Source organism: Gopherus evgoodei, chromosome 23, assembly GCF_007399415.2.
Source record: "Gopherus evgoodei ecotype Sinaloan lineage chromosome 23, rGopEvg1_v1.p, whole genome shotgun sequence".
Taxonomy (NCBI): domain Eukaryota; kingdom Metazoa; phylum Chordata; order Testudines; family Testudinidae; genus Gopherus; species Gopherus evgoodei.
In genome coordinates this window covers 7,270,135-7,290,361 of record NC_044344.1, presented here as the reverse complement: position 1 = coordinate 7,290,361, position 20,227 = coordinate 7,270,135, and the positions used below count along the sequence as shown (strand labels likewise).

Below are 20,227 nucleotides of genomic sequence, written 5' to 3'. Positions count from 1 at the left end.
CCTGTGCATAGGATGGGGGCACAGGCCTGCTCACACCCATGCATGGGAAGGGGCACTGGTGCGCTTGCACCCATGCACGGGATGGGGCCCTGGTGTGCTCACACCAATGCGTGGGTTGGGGGCACTGGCACACTCACACCCATGGATGGGATTGGGGCACTGGTGCTCACACCCATGTACAGGATGGGGACACTGGCGCTCACACCCATAAGCAGGATGGGGGCACTGGCACGCTCACACACCTGTGCATGGGATGGGGGCACTGGCACGCTCACACACCTGTGCACAGGATGGGGGCACTGGTGCTCACACCCATGCCCACAGACATGGCACCCATTTAACCTCCCCACTGTCTGGCCTAGTTTAGTTACATCTGTGCCATTGTTTCATGTCGCCAAAGCCTCAGGCTCAAGCCTCCTTCCTTCCTGTTCATTTTTCTTTTCCTGCCCGCTCCTGGAGTGCTTCCGTTTCCGCCTCTGGCCAGACGGGCGCTTTTCTTTCGGGCACAGGGGGGAGGCGGGGAGGAAGCCCCCAGCTCCCCTTTATTTCTAGGGTGAGGTGAAAAGAGGTAGGAACGTCCCCAGAGCCTTGTGAAAAGTGACCCCTCCGTGTCCCCCTCTGAGCCGGCGGGTGGCCTCGGGTGCCCCGTTCCTGCAGAGTTTGGAGGGATGATGCTGCCGAGCTGGGCCCTGGCCCTGATCTCGCCCCCGGCAGGGCATAGCCAGTCCAAGCGAGAGGTGTCCTGCATCGCCAGGCGCACACACACACACGGACAGGATTGCACGGGCATCGCCGGGAGACGTGTCTTCGGGCCGACGCGGCCCATCCCTCCCCTCACGTAAAGGCCGGATGAGGGTTTTTTTTTTAAAGCGATAACAAGAACAAAGGAAAATAAATACGTTTGCAAAACCAAACGATCGCTTTTAAAAATTGTAAATAAAAAAAACCCAACAACCGCAGTATTTATACGTGGCCGGGACAATTGTTTTCCTTTGGAAGCAAGATTGCCAGGAGTGGGGGGAGGTTTATTAACTTCTCACCCCCACGCTATCTAAGAAGGATCAACAGGGTCCAGCCAACCCCTCACCCTGGTGGCCCTTACACTGTCTCTGCCCCGAAAGGCTGAGTCTCCGACAGTGACTGGATGTGGGGGTGTCGGGAGCCAGATCCCTGACCGGGCCAGGCTGGTGTGGAGTTGAGAGCACACTGGATGGGCTGGTCAATGCAGAATAGACCCACCGGCGAACCCCTCGCGGGATTTGCGCAGAGCAATGGGCTGCTTGTGAAACGGACGGATAAAAAACCGGCAAGGCGGCATGGGCCAAGGACACAGGGACATCGTGTGGGATGACAGACCGATGGGAAATTGTCTTAAATTTTTATTTAATCTCCTTACACACGTATCAATGTGTATGTATATAATATATATATATATATGGATGGATGGATTGTTTCTGGTTTTGTATTGCAATGTCCTCACATCGGATCATATCAAATACAGGCCCTCGTTGTCCCTGCGGCTCCGTTATTCAAATGGCTGATCTCATCGGGCACGGGGTGTGCGTGGGGTCAAGGGAGGGACTTGTGTCTGCTCCCCAGCACCGCCTGGGGCTGGCGTGAGGAGCGACGTTCAGCCGCCTGGGGCTGAAAAGGCCCCACGTTGTGTGGTTGGAGGTACGAACATAGTGGGTTCATTTTGGGGGCCAGATGAGTGAGAATTACCAGGGCAGCGTTCTGCATGCCGGCTTGAGCAGGATGAATGTGAATTGGGATCAGATTGGTCAGGGGCAGCTATTAGCCGGGATGGGAGGGATGGTGCCCCTCTGTTTGCCAGAAACAATGAACGACAGGGAATGGATCACTTGATGATTCCCTGTTCTGTTCATTCCCTCTGGGGCACCTGGCACTGGCCACTGTCAGAAAACAGGATACTGGGCTGGATGGACACCCCTGCACCTCAGTTCTTATGTTCCTAATGTCCCAGGGAGTGTACAGTCAGAGGTATATATTCCTGTGGTGTCTGCTTGTGAGCATACAGCAGAACCTCAGTTACAAACACCTTGGGAATGGAGGTTCTTCGTAACTCTGAAATGTTCGTAACTCTTAGGTTTCTTCTTTCAAAAATTTGCAACTGAACATTGACTTAATGCAGCTCTGAAACTTGACTGTTCAGAAGATGCTGCTTTTGGTTTTTTTTTAGTAGTTTATGTTTACGGGGGGGTTGGGAGTTGTTTTTTTTCTCTCTGCTGCTCCCTGGTTTCATACTTCTGGTTCCAAATGAGGTGTGTGGTTGACCGGTCAGTTCTTAACTCTGGTGTTTGTCACTCTGAACTGCTCCTGGATGTTTAAATTCTATAGCTGATGCTCCTTCATCCACACAAGTCCCCGGATCCGTGTCACGAACAGCCCGGGTTCATGGTGGTGCATGTTCTGGGCTGGACGGTATCGGATTAAGGACAGCATGACAAATAACCTCCTATTTCTCCTCCGTCCCCCAAAGGAACTGAACGGCAATTCAAAGGGCCGCTCCTGAGGGTAGTATAACAAATCATCCCAGGGGACGGTGGGAAAGGAGAGAAGGCCCGGACAGTCCTCAGCAGGATTTGGGATTGGCTTTAAGCTCTCAAAAACAAGGTGCTTGGTTCATTCTCCAGCAGTGCAGAAGGTGAGAAATCCCAGAGACACCTCCCCAAAGTAGCCCTTCTCGAAAACCTCTTAGCTCAATGTTTCTCAACCTTTTTGATACCAGGGACTGGCTTGCTGCCTTCCTTCAGGGAGATCTCAGGGAGTGGCGCTGGTTCACGGACCGGTCCTTGAGAAACGCTGCCTTAGATGATTCTGGTCAGAATCCACCCGTTAACATCGGTTGCCCTGCGGATGCGCCCCAGAGAGGGTGGATCGTGGCTGGCACGTCTCAGCATGGGAACGAGAGGATGGATTCCTATGGGCATGAACCAACCTCTCCCTGATGGGGGCCGGATGGATATTTCCCCTTGGACAGAGCCTATAACTGCTAACTGCTGGGTCCTTGCTCCGGAGCAGCCGGTGCTGGGTAATGTCAGGCCGACTCGTAGCAGGCATGGGCCGGTGGCGTGATCCAGTCCGGCCATGCCTGTGTTCCTAGGGAGAATGCTGGGAGGGGGGGCAGGGAGGACAGGCCTGCAGGGTCTACAAGGATATGGGGCAGGAGAGAGAGGGGCCTTGACTGGTTTATCCCAAGCTCCCTGCCTGCCAGGTTCATGCTCCCCTTCTAGTGCCCTGCAGCGTCCAAACCACTGCTGTCCTGCCCCCCACCCCGTGGTTCCTTGCCTCTGCCTTTGGGAGCTGGACCTCAAAGCATATGTGCTGCTCATTCCTCCAGCTCCCTGGGGCCCCAGCCATATACCCCACATGTGTGTGTGGGGGGGGGAATGGGGTAAATTGATGCTGGTTTGCTCTGATCTTTCGCTTTTCTTTTTAATGACTTCTTTGCTGGTCATTAGTTAGTCTTGTTTGTTACTGACCTAAACACTGTGTTTGTGGAGCCTGGTAACACAGGTGTACGGGAGATCTTCCAGGGTGGGGGCCGTGTGTGTGTGTTGGGGCGGGAGGGCTGCACCTGGGTATGCGTTTGGGCATGCGTGTGTGCATACCTGCATGTGGGCATTTGTGTGAGCATGTGCACAGCTGTGTACATATGTGTGTGGAATGGAAGCCTGCCCCTTGACGGGCCCAGGAGGCTTGGACCAGCCAGCCCTAAATGAATCAGCCAGGCCAGTGCCAGAATTAGCTGCCTCCCAGCTGAGGGACCAGGACTGATGGGGCAAGGGAGGCACCCCTGGATGGGCTGAGAACCGAGTCCAGGAGCCGGACCGCAGGGAGCCCAGACGGGCTGAGAACCGAGTCCAGGAGCCGGGCTGCAGGGAGCCCAGATGGGCTGAGAACCGAGTCCAGGAGCCGGGCTGCAAGGAGCCCAGACAGGCTGAGAACCGAGTCCAGGAGCCGGACCGCAGGGAGCCCAGACGGGCTGAGAACCGAGTCCAGGAGCCGGGCTGCAGGGAGCCCAGACAGGCTGAGAACCGAGTCCAGGAGCCGGACCGCAGGGAGCCCAGACGGGCTGAGAACTGAGTCCAGGAACCGGGCTGCAGGGAGCCCAGATGGGTTGAAAACTGAGTCCAGGAGCCGGGCTGCAGGGAGCCCAGACAGGCTGAGAACCGAGTCCAGGAGCCAGGCTGCAAGGAGCCCAGACGGGCTGAGAACCGAGTCCAGGAGCCGGGCCGCGGGGAGCCCAGACGGGCTGAGAACTGAGTCCAGGAGCCAGGCTGCAGGGAGCCCAGGTGGGCGGAGAACTGAGTCCAGGAGCCAGGGCCCAGATAGCACAGATGGGCTGAGAACCAAGTCCAGGAGCCAGGTCATGGGGAGCCCAGGCCGGCTGACAACCGAGTCCAGGAGCCAGGGCCCAGGTAGCCCAGACGGGCTGAGAACCGAGTCCAGGAGCCAGGCCGCGGGGAGCCCAGACGGGCTGAGAACCGAGTCCAGGAGCCAGGGCCAGCGCTTCCATTTCGGCGACGTAGGTGGTCGCCTAGGGCGCTAGGATTTGGGGGGCGGCATTTTGCCACCCTCGGCAGCAATTCGGCGGCAGGGGGTCCTTCCGCGCTCCGGGTCTTCGGCGGCAATTCTGCGGCGGGTCCTTCACTCGCTCCGAGACCCGCCGCCAAAGTGCCCCGAAGACCAGGAGCCGCGGAAGGACCCTCAGCCGCAGAATTGCCGCCAACGACCAGGAGTGCGGAAGGACCCCTGCCTAGGGCGCCACAAACCCTGGCGCTGCTCCTGCCAGGAGCCAGGCCACAGGGAGCACAGACAGGCTGAGAACTGAGTTGAATCCGAGGAGTCTCAGTTCAGACCGTCAGGTGTTTAACTTCATTCCCCGGGTTCTTTGTATTACAGCAGCCCCAAGAGCTGGGTGCTGTACAGAGATAGAGATGAATCCCTGCCCTGGGGCGCTTGCAATCAGAACAGACAATGGGTGGGAGGGGAAACTGAGGCACAAAGAGGGGAAAGTGACTGGCCCAGGGTTATCCTGTAGCTCTGTGGAAGAGAATCCAGCTCATCTGAGTCCCAGTTCAGTGCTCCACCCAAGTGGTTCTCAACCAGGGGTACGTGAGGGGTGTTCCAGGAGGTACATCAGCTCAGTTTTACAACAACCTACATAAAAAGCACGAGCAAAGTCAGCAGGGCCGGTGCAAGGATGTTTTGCACCCTAGGCGAAACTTCCACCGTGCGCCCCTCCATGCTGCCCCTGAGGCGCCCCTCCCCGTGGCAGCTCCCCCCCCCGAGGTGCCCCCCTTGCGGCAGCTCCCTACCCCCCACCCTCTGCCCTGAGGCACTCCCCCCACCCCAGCCCACCCCTGCTCCACGCACGAGCACCAGCACCCCGAGCACGTCGTGGCTGCTTCACTTCTCCTGCCTCCCAGGCTTGCAGCACCAATCAGCTTAGGCATCGCAAGCCTGGGAGGCGGGAGAAGTGAGGCAGCCACGGCGTGCTCGGGGAGAAGGTGGGGCAGGGTGAGCTGGGGTGGGGAGTTCCTCGGCGTGCCACCCCCCTTTACTTGCTGCAGGCGCCACCCCCCACACGCTCCCCTGCCCCAGCTCCCTCCACCTAAATGCCGGCAGCAACCAGGGCAGCCGAAATCCGGCCACCACAGTCGCTGCCGAAGAAACTGGCGCCCCTCAAATCGGTGGCCTAAATGGTTGCACCGGCCCTGGAAGTCAGTACCAACTACAATTTCATACAGACAATGACTTGTTTCTACGGCTCTCTAGACTCTACGCTGAAATGGAAGGACAATCGTTATGTTCCACTGGATTTATTGGATAATCACACGGTGAAAGTGAGAACATCAGCAATTGTTCAGTAACCGCCTGGGGCTGTGACACTTGTGTATTTTTAGGTCTGATTTTGCAAGTCATTTTTAAGTGAGGTGAAACCCAGGGGTGCGCAGGACCAATCAGACTCCTGCCAGGGGCCCAGCAGTCTGGGAAGGTTGAGACCCCCCCTGCTCCGCCCGCTATGTCATGCTACCTCCTGCCTGCCTGGGCGTCGCTGCCCCAGCAATGCCACGTGCAGCTATTCTGCGTCTTTCTCACCATGGCGGTTGGCAGAGCAGTGCCTGGCACCCCAGGGCATCTTCCGGAGCCGTTGTTCTTTGCACCGCCGCAGGGAGGGCCAGGTGACATCGCTAGATCTTCACCGGAGGCTCGTTCTGAAGCATAGATACTGGGACTAGGGGTGCTGGGGATGCGGCAACACCCCCTGGCTGGAAATGGGTTCCATCATATACAAGGTTCACAGTTGGGTTCAATGGCTGTCAGCCCCCCACCCCACTGTACACATTGTCCCAGCCCCCCTCTTCCGAAGCTGCTGTAACTAAATGGATCACAAAAAGGGAGAGAAAATGCACTGGTGCGACGAATTCTGGCCATGCGACAGACCAGCGTGTTTCTGCGGGTACGACTCCGTGAGTGTGCTTGGTGTGCGAGCGATTGGCTGAGCGCCTGTGTGGGAGTGAGCTACTGGACTCTGTGTGTGCAAGTGAGCCTGAGCATGTGTGCGACCGGAACACAAACACACACCCCAAAATCTCAGCCAGTCACCTGCCTCCTCAAGTGAGTCTTCTGACTTTCAAGCCAGACGATTGGTATGAGGATCGGGGGCTGTTAAGATGGAGACTGCTCGTGCTAGGCTGAGCACCACCAGAGATCAGGGTAGTTAGGACGCTCCCATCCCTGTGGGGCTGATGGAAACGTGGTCAGTTACGATCTTTTTGTTCTGTGTTTGTACCACGCCTGACCCAATGGGGGCCAACTCTAGAACTGGGCTCCTAGGCTCTATGGTGAAACAGATCATCATAATAAGTAGCAGGAGAAGGAAGAGCTGGTCTGCTGGGTGTCCTTCGCTGGCTTCTAAGATTACATGAGTTCTTGCTGAGTTATTTTTCCATTGCATTTTTATTGCATCACCTATTTATTTTCTGTTGCATTTGTTCCTTATCTCGGGAGCCTGCGCCCTGTCCTAGGAGCTAAGCTGCTGTTGAGGAAGGCACGTGCAGAATAAAATTAAGATTCAATGATCATTAAAGCTGGGCAGGACTTTTTCAACAAAATATTTTTTTTTCATCAGAAAATGTCCGTTCGTCAGAGCTGAAACCGTTTGCGGGAAAGGCTCGGTTTGGACTCATTTCGAAAAGAGACATTTTAAAAAGTTTTGGGGGAAAAAAGAGTTTGTTTTTCAGTTCAAAGCCATTTTTCATTTACAAACATACATTGATTTAAGGCAAAAAAAATATCCTTCCTTTGACCTGATCCCATTTTTTAATTTAATTTTATTTTCTGTTCTTGAAAAACTTCCGAGATTTTGATTTTTCATCCCCATCTGGAATGGGAAAATATTTCAACAATTCTCATGCAGAAACTAGTTTTCCACCTGGCTATAGTTATAATGTCTTTTCAAAGTGCCCCTTACCATCGTATCTGGGCAGGTCCTGTCCCTTTCAATTGAACATGCCTGGGGTGATGGTGGGGGTAGTGGGATGTCCTGGCTGCTGTGGCGTTCTCCGTGTGAGAAGCGACATGGGTGCCAACCTGAGCTTTGTTTATAACCATTTCTGCCACATCATAACCCCGCAGTAACATGAGCAGGAAGAGCGCTCTCCTGACTGCTATGCCCGGCTGTTTGACATGGGCACTGGGAGTGAGAGTGGCTGGCACGGGGACCACTGCCTCCCACTGCCCTACTTTCTGCAGTCGGGTTTGTGAAGGCACCAGACCGTGCCCATGCTGTCTCCAGTCCTCCCCCAGGCTGGCAGCCTCCTTGCTGTGCCTGCTGGAGCCAGGAAGCTCTGTGTGTGTGTGTGTGTGTGTGTGTGTGCGTGTGCGAGAGAGAGATTGTGTGTGAATGTGTATTTGGATTAAAACACACACAGCGCCCTGGACGTGCACCACCATGTTGCTAATCCAGGCAGTGCTGCTACTGCTGCTGTAGGGATGGCAACCTGGGATTCTGGTGCCCCAGGGAGGGGCAGAGATGGGGGGCTGCGTGGCGCCGGGAGAAGAAGCTTCTGCCTCATTTTCTAGCCCAGCAGCAAAGTGCAAAGGGGCCACCTGCAGGCCCTGGGGTAAGCTGACAAGAGCACAGCTCGGGTCTTAGGGTCTTCGCTCGAATCCGTTCTGCCCCCCCTGGGATGGGGCAGCCTCTTCATCGCTCACTCCAGGAGAGGCCCATCTCTGCCCAAGTCCCAGGACCCCTCCCCGACTCCCCATCCCTTGTGATGTCAGAGTCTTGCCACCATCTCAAAGATCTGCCCCACCCTCATCAGCACTGACCCCCCCTACCCCTTCCCCGCTGCTCAGACAGTGTCCCCAGCCTCACCTGTCTCACCCCAGCCTCACCTGTCTCACCCCAGCTTCATCTGTCTTGCTCCAGCCTCACCTGTCTTACCCCAGCTGCACCTGTATCACCCCAGCCTCACCTGTCTCACTCCAGCCACACCTGTCTCACTCCAGCCTCACCTGTCTCACCCCAGCCACACCTGTCTCACCCCAGCCTCACCTGTCTCACCCCAGCCTCACCTGTCTCTCCCTAGCCTCATCTGTCTTGCTCCAGCCTCACCTGTCTTACCCCAGCTGCACCTGTCTTGCCCTAGCCTCACTTGTCTCGCCCCAGCCACACCTGTCTTGCCCCAGCCTCACCTGTATCACTCCAGCCTCACCTATCTCACCTATCTCACCTCAGCCTCACCTGTCTCACCCCAGCCACACCTGTATCATTCCAGGCTCACCTGTCTCACCTCAGCCTCACCTGTCTCACCCCAGCCACACCTGTATCACTCCAGCTGTACCTTCCAGCCACTGGTGTCTCTGTGCTGATGGCCCCTGGTGCCCCAGGCAGGGACCCACCTTCCTGAATGCAACCACTAGCCACTCCTAAAACCCCCTCTTGACTCAATGAAACGTGAATTGAAAATCCCTATTTTCTAGGCCTCTCTTCTCCCGGGATGGGGCCAGCTCTGGGCCTCTCTAACCCCAGGATGGGGCTGGCTCTGGGTCTCTCTTCCCCCTGGGATGTGACCAGCTCTGGGCCTCTCTTCCTCCGGGATGTGACCAGCTCTGGGTCTCTCTTCCCCCAGGATGGGGCCGGCTCTGGGTCTCTCTTACCCCAGGATGGGGCCGGCTCTGGGTCTCTCTCCCCCCGGGATGGGGCCGGCTCTGGGTCTCTCTTATCCCCAGGATGGGGCCAGCTCTGGGCCTCTCTCCCCCCAGGATGGAGCCAGCTCTGGGTCTCTCTCTTCCCTCAGGGATGGAGCTGGCTCCGGGCATCTCTCTCCCCAGGATGGGGCCGGCTCTGGGCCTCTCTCCCCCTAGGATGGGGCCGGCTCTGGGTCTCTCTTCCCCCTGGGATGGGGCCGGCTCTGGGTCTCTCTTCCCCCTGGGATGGGGCCGGCTCTGGGCCTCTCTCCCACCAGGATGGGGCCGGCTCTGGGTCTCTCTTCCCCCCGGAATGGGGCTGGCTCTGGGCCTCTCTCCTCCCGGGATGGGGCCGGCTCTGGGTCTCTCTCCCCCACGGATGTGACCGGTTCTGGGCCTCTCTTCCCCCTGGGATGTGACCGGCTATGGGCCTCTCTCCCCCCTGGGATGTGACCGGCTCTGGGCCTCTCTCCCCCCGGGATGGGGCTGGTTCTGGGCCTCTCTCCCCCCTGGGATGGGGCTGTTCTGGGCCTCTCTCCCCCCTGGGATGTGACCGGTTCTGGGCCTCTCTCCCCACTGGGATGGGGCTGGCTCTGGGCCTCTCACCCCCTGGGATGGGGCCGGTTCTGGGCCTCTCTTGCCCCTAACTCTAAACAGACTTTACTGCGTCCAGGTGAAGAACATGACAAGGAGCAGAGCAGCCCCAGCCTCGGCCTTGGCCTTGCTGCTGGACCCAGTAGCCTCCTGTGGCTAATAAAATGGCCCCAGACCCGACGCCTTCCAGCTGAATCCGTCTGTCCTGGGAAGAAGCCGGTTTTCTCCCCCCAGGTTCTCGCCTCCATCCCAAGCTCTCCCAGGCAGGAACCTCCTTCCCCTTCCCAAGCCAGGCTCCTGGGAGCTGTCCATTCAGCACCACCAGCCATTCCAGCTCCCGGGAGAGCTTCATCCGCCTCTGCCCTTCCTCCCCACGCAGGGGCGGGGGGGATCACTCCCCTCCGAGGGCCAGTTACGTCAATGGAGATTTGGGGGAGTCCTGGCAAGGTCCAGGTCTCTGAGGTTATTTCTAGCTTGTGCCCAGCATGGGTCTCTGCGTGCTAAGTGCTTGGCAAACGCTTAGTAAGAGAGACAGTCCCTGCCCTGAGGAGCTTCCAAACGAGGCAGCCAGAGGGGAAACTGAGGCACGGAGACGCCAATTGACAAAGCAGAGTCAGGATCAGCACCCAGGTCTCACAGGTCCCAGATCATCACCTCACCCGCTGCACCCTTTTGCCACGCCAACCAATGCCTTTTTCTGCCCAGAATGACACCACCCATCTGCTCCCCCAACGTTGCTCCATCTAGGGACCCCCCCGACCTGCCTTTCAAAACCATGCGAATGGTTTGTGATCCAGGGAACACACTGGGTTGGCAGCCTGGAGAATAAGGTCTCAGGTGGAACCACGCAAGTATACTGGAGTAGTGGGCAGATTATTGGGCTCTGTTCCAGATGAAACCCTAAGGCCCTTCTCTGCTCTTCTCTGCCCCGCCTGGGCACTAAAGATCCCACAGAGTTTTCTTTTTGTGGGATCAAGGATGTCCCCCCAGTGGATTGAAGAACAAGCAAACACAAGAGTCCCCACCTTCCAGTGCTGCAGAACACTGGCTTCTGTGCTCCAGCCCTGAGGTGGCTGCAGTTCAGAGCTGGGTGCTGCAACTGTCTCTAGGCCAGAATGCTCAAACTCCGGTGCATAAAGTCAGTCACTCAAGTCCACACTGAATCAGCCTGATTTCTTCACAGGTGCTGAGCATCATCTCTCCCCTTGCCCCTGGTGGCAGCCGTGGGTGGGCAGCACCTCAGAAAATCAGGCTTTGTTTCGGCGCTGACATAAAGGAGTCGAGCTGGGGGATGCAGGCTGCAAGGTTCTCTGGAAAGCTTTGCTCTTTAAACCTCTGCGAGCCTGTGATTTCTCATTCTCTGCCTCTCTCTTCCCCTCTGCTTCCCCCCTCCCCATCTTTCTGGATCTCCCAACCCTAGGGAATGGCTACATGGTGCCAGTTCAGCACTGCATCACCACATCAGCAGCCCGCCCAGCCCAGCCCAGCCCAGCCAGCAGCTGGGAGTCACGGCCAAGGCTGCATCCTCCTTCCCTGACTCCAAGCCAGGCTGCCCGAGCTGCTTCCGGGTTCCTGTGAATCCCCCCCGCCTTTGCCTTTCCCTCCCCCCTTCCCCTCCCCTCCCTCCAGTCCCTGGGACCATCCCAGCCTGGAGAATCCAGAGGTCAGTATGAAATTTCTCTCTGCAGCACCTCCCCCCTTGCAGACCTCTCAGGATGCTCCCGCTGCCTCCTTTATCCTCTCCGCTCCCTCCTTGAATTTTTGAAAGCTTGTTGGAGCCAAATAAGGGGTGGGGGGAGAAAGAGGAAGAGGGGAGGAGAGCGGGGAACCACAAGAGACGCCTCTGGATCCCAGCATGGACGCAATCGGACGCTGCTAAGGATGCCAGGGACCCCTCGGTGAGTGCGGGTCAATTTCAGCCTAGCCAGCAACATCTCGTGTCAGTTTCAGGGCTGCTTCCTTCGGCTCTGCTGCTCGTTTGGCTGCCGGCTGGGTGGGTTTTTTTTGGGGGGGGGGGTTGAGGGGGGTCCTTGTTTGTTTATTTCCAGCCCTGCCTCGTCGAGGCTGCGTGGATCGCCGCGGCTTGTAAGGCTGCAGTCTCGATCCAAATAGTCCCCCCCTCCTGTTTTGATGCAACCAGGGGAGGAGAGTGGCATATTTGGTGTTTTCCTGTCGGTCCGCTCGGGGTGGAAACGGAGCGATGGGGGGCAGGGAGAAGGGGGGGGGTTATGAAGGTGGAAAGTGTCTTCAACAGTGGGGTGTTTATAAATGTATCTGAAAGACAGAGGGGGGGTTAGTTAGAGAGAGAAATGCACATGCAGTTAGCTTTGCTTGGTAGAGTCCAACCCACCCTGGGTTATTAAAATCCCCCTCCCAGCACGAGGCTAGCAACACTTTAAACATTAATAAGCCGCCCTCCCCCACCCTCCTGTTTTCAATCAATAAATTAATAACCATAATGAAAAAAAAACCCACCCAGCTCCTCTCTTCTGAGCCAGCGCTCAGCAGTCGCCTGGGATTTCACTTTAACCCTTCCTGGCCTGGGCTTCTGGAAAGGTAACACGGGTTTAAAATCCAGGCTGCGGTTCAGATTTGAGCCTCTCCGCTCTGGAGTCTGGTGGGGCTGCATTTCTCCATGGTGGGGAGAGCCTGCCCCATAGCGAGCTGGCTGAAGCAGTGGCCTTCCCTGGATGGGGCTGTGCCAGGGGCTCTGCAGCCCCAAAGGCCTGGCTGGGTTCCCAGCCTTGCTCAGGTTCAGTGGGATCGGCTGCCTCCTGGGTTGGGTTGGAAGAGTTGGGCCTTTGGCCTGGTCCCTGCTGCGCCTGCCCTGGGCAGGGTCCCACCCTCTCACCTTGGTGGGTTTTATCCCTGGGACTCACTACATCCAGCCTGCCTTCATTCCGCCCTTCATTCCCTGGCTGCCCCTCGCCTCCCTTCTCGCTCGCTCGCCATCTCGTTTACGGTCGTTCTTTCCTGCCCCCCGCTCTCCTCCACAGACCCCGATTTCTTTCCTCTTTTCTCCTTGCTCCTCTTTCTTCCTCCAGGATCCCACCTCCATCTCTCTCCGTCTTCCCCCTACCCCCAACACGCACACACTTCCTTTCCCTCCTTTCCACGGGCCTTTTCTTTCTTCATTAGACCAGAGCACTAGGCCCTCGTTGGGTTCGATGTTTCTGCCCTTCTGAGGCATTGGATCCAGGGCTAAAATGGACAGATCTCTCCCCTCTCCCCCCTCATGTGCACCCTTCCCCTCTCCGCTTGAACTGAAATTGCCCCATTGCCCCTGGAGGGGGCCCTGGCTAATGCTCTGGCCTCTATCGCAAAACTGACCGGGGGAGGGGGGATGTGTGCGTCTCTAACACCCTCGTGCTCGTATGGCTGGAAGGAGGCTCTCCTAGATGTGACTGTGTGTTGGGTGATTAGTTTGCAGGACCATAATGGAAGTGTCTCTGGAAGGAGGGGACAATTGCCTCTCAGAGCCATCAGACCCCTCTCCAGATCCATTATCTGACACTGGCTTTGGACTCCCACCTCCCCAGCTCTGCCCCCTGAGGTTGGGAATTTGTTCCTTCCCCAAAGCAAGATGGGTTCTGGGAAGCAGTTAGCTGGATGAGAGAGACCCCAGGTGCTGCAGGTAGTGGCGATTCAGCAGGAGGCATTCTCCCCCACCCCCAAGTCTGTACTGACCCCAACGCCCCCACTGGGGGCTTTGGTCACTGCTGCTGGAGGTACTGACGCAAAACCAGGGTCCTGAGGCTCTCTGTGGCATTAGAGATCCCCTGGGATTTCCATGGCACTCAAGGAGGCTAGCCCCAGGGCCCGGTGAAATCCTTGGGCAAGCAGCATCCCGCTCCCTTACATGTGTGCTGCACCTTTCTGCTGGATCTAGTATTCTTCACTTCCCATCTTAAATGACTGGGCAGGCCTAGCCATGCTGCTGTTTAAAACAGTGGCTGCGCCTCCACCCCAGAGGTGGCTGCATTTCAGTGGCGGATGAAGCGGCTCCATTTGCGAACCACTTTGACACTAAGGGAGCTGCCCAAGATCAATATGAATCGCTGCCAAAGCAGACGTATGAGCCACTGGGCTGTAATTTTCTGTCTCTTTCTGCCTCCCGACTGCTCTTCCTGGGGACTGAAAATCCATAGGCATTGAAAGGTCGCATCTCCCATTGGCGTGCCTCCTGGTAACGGTGATGGGAACAACGCAGACCCCACGGGGCATTAGATGCTTCCCTTCTGATAATGCCAAGAAGCCTGCAGCGGGGCAGGGACAGAGGGGAAGGAATTTGGCCCTGCCCTACACTCAGACCTGCACAGCCCTGGGCCTAACTTCTATACCTGCTCCAGAGGGCTCCTAGGGGCTTTTCAGGGCTGTCAAATCACAGGAGCACAGGTCAACCCTGCCACGCTTCCACCCACCTGGAACGGCCCTGGAATCCCACTTCTGCTCGCTCACCCCCAGCTCACCCCTACACTCATGGGGTCTGGGGCCCTCCCTTCTACCTCAGAGCCCCTTGTTACCACCCTCACTGGGACAATGGGCAACAATGGATTGAGCCTCGCAGGTCTAGGGAGTTTGGGGGTGTTTAATTCTATGCCCATCTTGTTTGGGTTCCTTGTGGTGCAGCCAGATCTGTGAGCCTGATCAGTCTTGCCCCTGAAGGTCCCAGATATTAGCCAGAAGGCCCTTTCATCAGATAAAAGAATAGGCCACTTGGTCCGGCTAAGAGGAACTTCTCTTGGAGGAGTTTGACATCCTTTATAAATATGACAGCATTACATCTCCTAACCCCTGCCCCTGGGAGGGGAAATCTTATACATGGGCTTTGCACAATTCGATCTTTTTTCTTTTTAAATCATTTGATGGATATCGATTTTTTAATGTATTTTTAATTTTTATTAATTTACATATTCAGTTATGGGAAATTGCAGCATGGGGGGGTTCAGACAATGATGATTTAATGTTGAGATTCAAAAAGTTAAAGCTCTCTAACCATCCCTCCACACATGGTCGGCATCCCCCGTCGAAATGTCTGAAGTAAATATCGGGAAATGAAACGCAAATCTGTTCTCAAGCCGCATTTCCCCTACTTTCCCTAGCTGTACATGTTGATTATTAGCAACGGAAATATTGGGCGTGTCTGCGGCGAAATTGACATTTACCGATAAAAATCGAATCCTTCCAAGACTAATTATATCCATTAAACCCGCGGTTTTCAACCTGTGGTCTGTGGACCCCTGGGGATCTGCAGATTATTTCTATTGGGTCTGTAAAAGGCGGTTGTTCCTATAGAATAGTGGTTTGCAACCTCTGGTCCACACAGATTTACAGCGGGCTCTGTACCGCCACTCAGGCTTTGTTAGGGGTCTGCAAATGAAAAAAGGCTGAAACCCACTGCATCAAACAGATGGGGGAAATGAGAGAGGCCCAGTGACTTGTGCAGCATCACACTGTGAACTGGGGGCAGAGCCAGGAATGAAATTCAGGAGTCTTGACTCCCAGCCCCCTGCCCTAACCAGCAGCCCGCATGAGCTGGGATCACCCCAGAGTCCGGGCTCCCAGTCCCCGGCTCTCACCACTAGAGATATGTTGAAGGTTCAGTGTCATATCCCTGCCGCACCCATTTGGGACTGCAGGTTTGCAGATCCAGAGGAGCCCTTAAGAGTAGTATCCTCCTGGGGCAGACAAACCTCCCTGTGGCCGGGTGCTTCTCGCCCTGTGACAGCCTGAGCCTGTGCTAGGGACCTCGCTTCCGCAATGCTGGTAACTCGTCTGTGAATGTTCGCTCCAGGCTGGGAACAAGGCAGCTGAAGTCCCAACCCAAGGATGGTCTGGTCCACGCATTTCCCGCCAGCAGGGCAGTGGGACTGGCTGGCTCGGAGGATCGCTAAGAGACCGGGGCTGTGGCTACACTGTGATTTGACCCCTGGCCCGGGTCACCTTGCGCTCTGGGACTCTTCCCCCATTGCATGGTCCCATGGCCTCGGGCTCCAGCCCGAACGGGGCTGTCCCACAGCCCGAGTCAGCTGACATGGGCCGGCCCTGCTGTGGGTATTTAATTGCAGTGTAGACATGCCCTAATTGACCTTTCACCTCTGGGTCACCAGGGGTTCAAATACAGCCTGGCGGGGATTTAAAGCCGATGGCAGGGGGAGCAGCTGGAGGCTTGTAGGGGAGGATTTGGTGGGTGCCTGTCAGTTTCCTAGCAGGCAGGTGTCTCTCCTGTAAAGACCATTGTCTCCCTCGATGCTGATTATCCCCTTGTCCTCAGCTCTAGGATTAGCAGCACAGAGGCATCTCCTTTGTCACGTCCTTCCAGGCATGGGGCAGCTGCCTTGGGAACTTGTAACAGTACCAGGGCTAACTTCCAGCCTGGTGTAACTCCATCAGGGCCACCTGGGGGAGGGACAAGTGGGGCAATTTGCCCCAGGCCCTGCAGGGGCCCCCATGAGAATATAATATTCTATAGCATTGCAACTTTTTCTTATGGAAGGGGCCCCCAAAATTGCTTGGCCCCAGGCCCCCTGAATCCTCTGGGTGGCTCTGAACTCCATGCAACCCCGCTGAAATCAACAGAGCTGCTCCTAGGCAAAATTTGGCCACTTGACAGTCCCTGACTCTAGCTGCTGCTTGTCATCATTATTAGCATTCCTCTCCAGAAGGTCCAGTGGAGACTGAAACCTCATTATGCTGGGCGCAGTGAGAGACAGTCCGGGCCCGTGTTGTTACACTTCATTAGCCAAAGAGTGGGGAGGGGAAACTGAGGCACAGAGAGGCAAAGCGACTTGCCCGAGATCACGCTGCAGTTCAGAGGCAGGAATAGAATCCAAGTGGTCCCAGGGCACCAGACCACACTTCCTCTCACTTCTGTCTGCTCTTCGGTGGAGTTGTCAGCGGTGACAGCTGGGACGTTGGCCTAGCAACCCCCCATCCACTCCATCCCTGGGCTGATGACACTGTGTCTCGGTGTGCTGGGAAACCTTGCTGCCTCGCTGCAGGGGAAAGGCCGGGCCTCTGTGGCCAAGTGCCTCTTCCGCATATGTCCCATTGCAAAGAGCTTAGCTCCCTGTCCTGGCCAGGGTGCAACCTGGCGCCTTTTCTCCTGGCCTCTAAGGAAGTTTTGCTGCTGACTTCCTGGTGATCAGGATCCAGCCCACGGTGCAGTGGAGGGGGGGTGGAGGGAGGCCAAGCGGAGTGACCCAAGTTGAAGCAGGGCAGCAGGACTCTCCTGTGGATTTTTGCTGACCGTCAGGGTGTCACCTGAAAAATGCCCCCTTGTGCACTGTTGGGGTGATGTCCAAGGGACGCATCCTGGCCCATGCTGCAGCAGGGTCTGTGGCCGTGACTCTTGATCCGCAGCCTGTAACGTTGATCTGTAGACAAGGGATGTAAAGCGGTGAGACTCTCTTGATTTCAGCGCTGTGTTGATTATCAGCTGAGGGCTTGGCTTGAGACGTCTGGTTTTACCCATCTCCTTGGCTGTGCATGGCTCCCTGCTGGCGGTCTCCTGCACTGAATGGTGTATGCTAAACAAACGATATGACGGAGTGGCTAACGAATCTGGCTGCGATCATTCTGAGACTGAGCTGCTCGGTTGTCTTGGGCAAGTCACTTCTCTGTGCCTCGGTTTCCCCATCTTTCCCCATCTGAGCTGACTCTACAAAGTGTACTGATAGACTGGAGAGGGTTCAGAGAAGAGCCCTGAGAATGATTACAGGATTAGGGCACAGAGTGACAGACTCACACAGCTCAGTCTGTTCAATGTACCAAGGAGAAGGTTGAGGGGTAACTTGATTACAGGGCCTAGGTATCTACACCGGGAACAAATGTTTAATAATGAGCTCGATGCGCTAGCTGTGAAGGGAATAACGTGAGCCAGTGGCTGGAAGCTGGAGCTAGACAAATTCAGCTGCAAATAAGGGGCATGTTTTTACCAGTGAGCATCTATCCCCTGGAACAACTTGCCAAGGCGGGTGGGGGTGATGGTGGATTCCCCCTTGGAGGTTTATTCTAAGACATCAGCTCTAGGGGCATGGGTGGTGGGTGAACCCTGGGCTCAGGGAAGCTAACCCCCAGCCTGCCCCTTCTGCCTCTCCTATGCCACGCCAGCCCCGGCCTGCCCAAGCATCCCCAGCCCCTGAGCGTGGGGCGAGTGGCGCGGGCCCAGTGCCCGGTAGCGCCCCCCACTCAGCCCCAGAGCCCTGGGCGGAGTCCGTGGCTGCAGGCTGGCCCCCATTAGCCCCAGCACAGGGGAAGAGCTGGCAGTAGCAGAGCGCTAGGAAGCAGGAGGGGGCTGGGGATGGAGCGTGGGCAGGGCCACGCAGGGCTGTTTGGGGGGGGCTCATCCTCCCCTGGCCTTTGATGCCTGCCACCCAGGTCTCGGGGTTATTTGGGGGAAATCCTGGGGCCTGTGTTATCCAGGGGCTCAGACCAGATGATCACAACGGGCCATCTCTTCGCTGGCCCATGATTTCCTATAATCTCCTAGCTCCAGCCTGCAAGCCAGGCCCTGGAGGAAAGATTGTCTATGTGGGGAAACTGAGCAGAGTGGCTACTGTGGAGTAAAGCGTTCCAGGATACCTGTTCCAGAACAGCTCCCCATGCGGCCGCCCTTCTGCAATAGAAGTGACCAGAGCAATTCCCGAGCAGCAATTGCAGTCAGCTTCCCCCTAGGACAAGCCCCTGGCGTGGTGGTCACCAAACTCACCCTTCCTTCAAAAGCCGGTGCCCCTTGGCTCATGGCAGAGCAGCCGCTCAATCCTCAAAGGCGCTGGGCGGTCGGAGCCTTTCCTCTGCCTGTGCCCGTAATCAGCTGATGCGCCCTGCGTGGGGTGGCGGGTCCCAGGGGAGACCCGGCTTTGAATTCAGGAGGAGGGAGGGGCCTTGCTTGGAAGGATTCATGGTGCAGGCCAGGGGCCAGCAGGAGCCAAGTGCTGGAGGAGGAGAGGGAGGTGGGTTACCAAGCTGCTGGGGGGGTGGCCTATGGAAGATATTTGCAGGCATGAAAGCAGCTCTCTCTTCTACTGCTTTGTTCCATCACCCATAAGGCTGCTTTGGGGCCTCCAGGGAACGCCCCAGCACTAACCACAGGGAAAGAGACACAGAGGCTAACCCAGCTAAAGGCTCTACCGCGGGAGCGGAGACAGCAGTGACAGTAACCCTCGCCCCGGCCCGGATTTGAACCCTTGACTGTCTGCCCAACCCCCCTGCCCCTTAAGCTAAGGGAGCAGCACCATAGCGGTCAGCAGTAGTAGGCTGCTACCCTCTAGCGGACACGGGCGTGTGACACACTTTGTCAGGCGAGGCGTGGTGCATGCACCCAGTAAACACTCCCAGCCCTAAAGATCTTACAGTCTACAGAGAGCTGGCCTGTGCCTCAGTTTGCCACACAGAAAAACGGGGATGCTGCTGCTGATCCCCTGGCAGAGGCACCCAAGGGCTTTGAAAAGGCCTTGGCAACTGCAGGGTGTGAGGTGCTGCCTTGCTCCTCATTCACCCTCATGGAATCGAGAGGCGTATCCAGCCGGGGGCTGGTGTATTCCTGATTGGGATCAGCTGGGGGCCCATCCCATAGTGTCCTATTCCTAGGCTGGGGAAGATAAACACGCCCACTTGCTAAATGGCCTTTTCCCCAGTGACGCTGTCCCTCTGCTTTCCCGGTTCAGGACTGTCCAGCCAGCACGAACCCTAACCCTGAAGTCACGGCCGCTGTGAACAAAGGCAAACCTCCGCAGTCTGGTTCAATGAGAGATCTGCCTGGGGCACAGGGAGCCCCACCACCACTCCAAGGGGAGCAGTGGGGGTACCTGGGGAGCCCCCAGTGAGGTGGGGGAATATACCCGCTCCTACACCCCTTTTGGGGACACTCCTTGCTCCCCCCTGCATGCTAGCCCCAATGCCTTGGTGGCTCCCCATGTTGGTACCCCATGTGCCCCCTCGCCAGTCTGCCTCCATGTGGGGGAGGCAGAAAAGGTCTCCCATCTCCAGTCTCTGCTCTGCACCCCTCACGCTTGGCAAGTGGCAGCTTTTACAGTGGAAGAGGGAACCGCGGCTGTTTGGAAAGCGTGGGCAAAACCCTGCGGAGAGAAAGCAAACAAATCCATGGCCAAAAGTGAGATGGCGCGGACGGGAACTGTGCCAGGCAGAGATGCTGCCAGCCTCTCCCGTGTGAGAGCCACGCGCTGCCCTCTGCCCGGCGCTGATGGGAGTGCGGCGGGGGAGACAGTCACCCAACGCCCTCCCCATCGGGGCCCACTCCTCACTCTGCCCCAGCGGAAATTCACACCGAATCGCTGACCCCTGGGGCCTGATTCTGCAGTCGCAGGGAGTGTTGGCAGAGTAAAGCTGGCAGGATCAGGCCCAGTGGTATTAGCGCTGTGGTTTATATTTAGGGCAGTTTTCTCTGCCC

At 56.8% G+C, this 20,227-nt stretch overlaps 1 protein-coding gene across 1 annotated transcript in view; it reads left to right on the top strand.

The window, feature by feature from the left end:
- The window catches only part of PPP1R9B (protein phosphatase 1 regulatory subunit 9B), an 80,847-nt gene that overhangs the window by 44,982 nt on the left and 15,638 nt on the right, over window positions 1–20,227 (top strand). Inside the window, exon 11 of the mRNA XM_030541713.1 lies at window positions 11,585–11,714. Coding sequence (XP_030397573.1) covers window positions 11,585–11,714 — 130 coding nt within the window. The remainder of the gene's footprint in view (window positions 1–11,584; window positions 11,715–20,227) is intronic.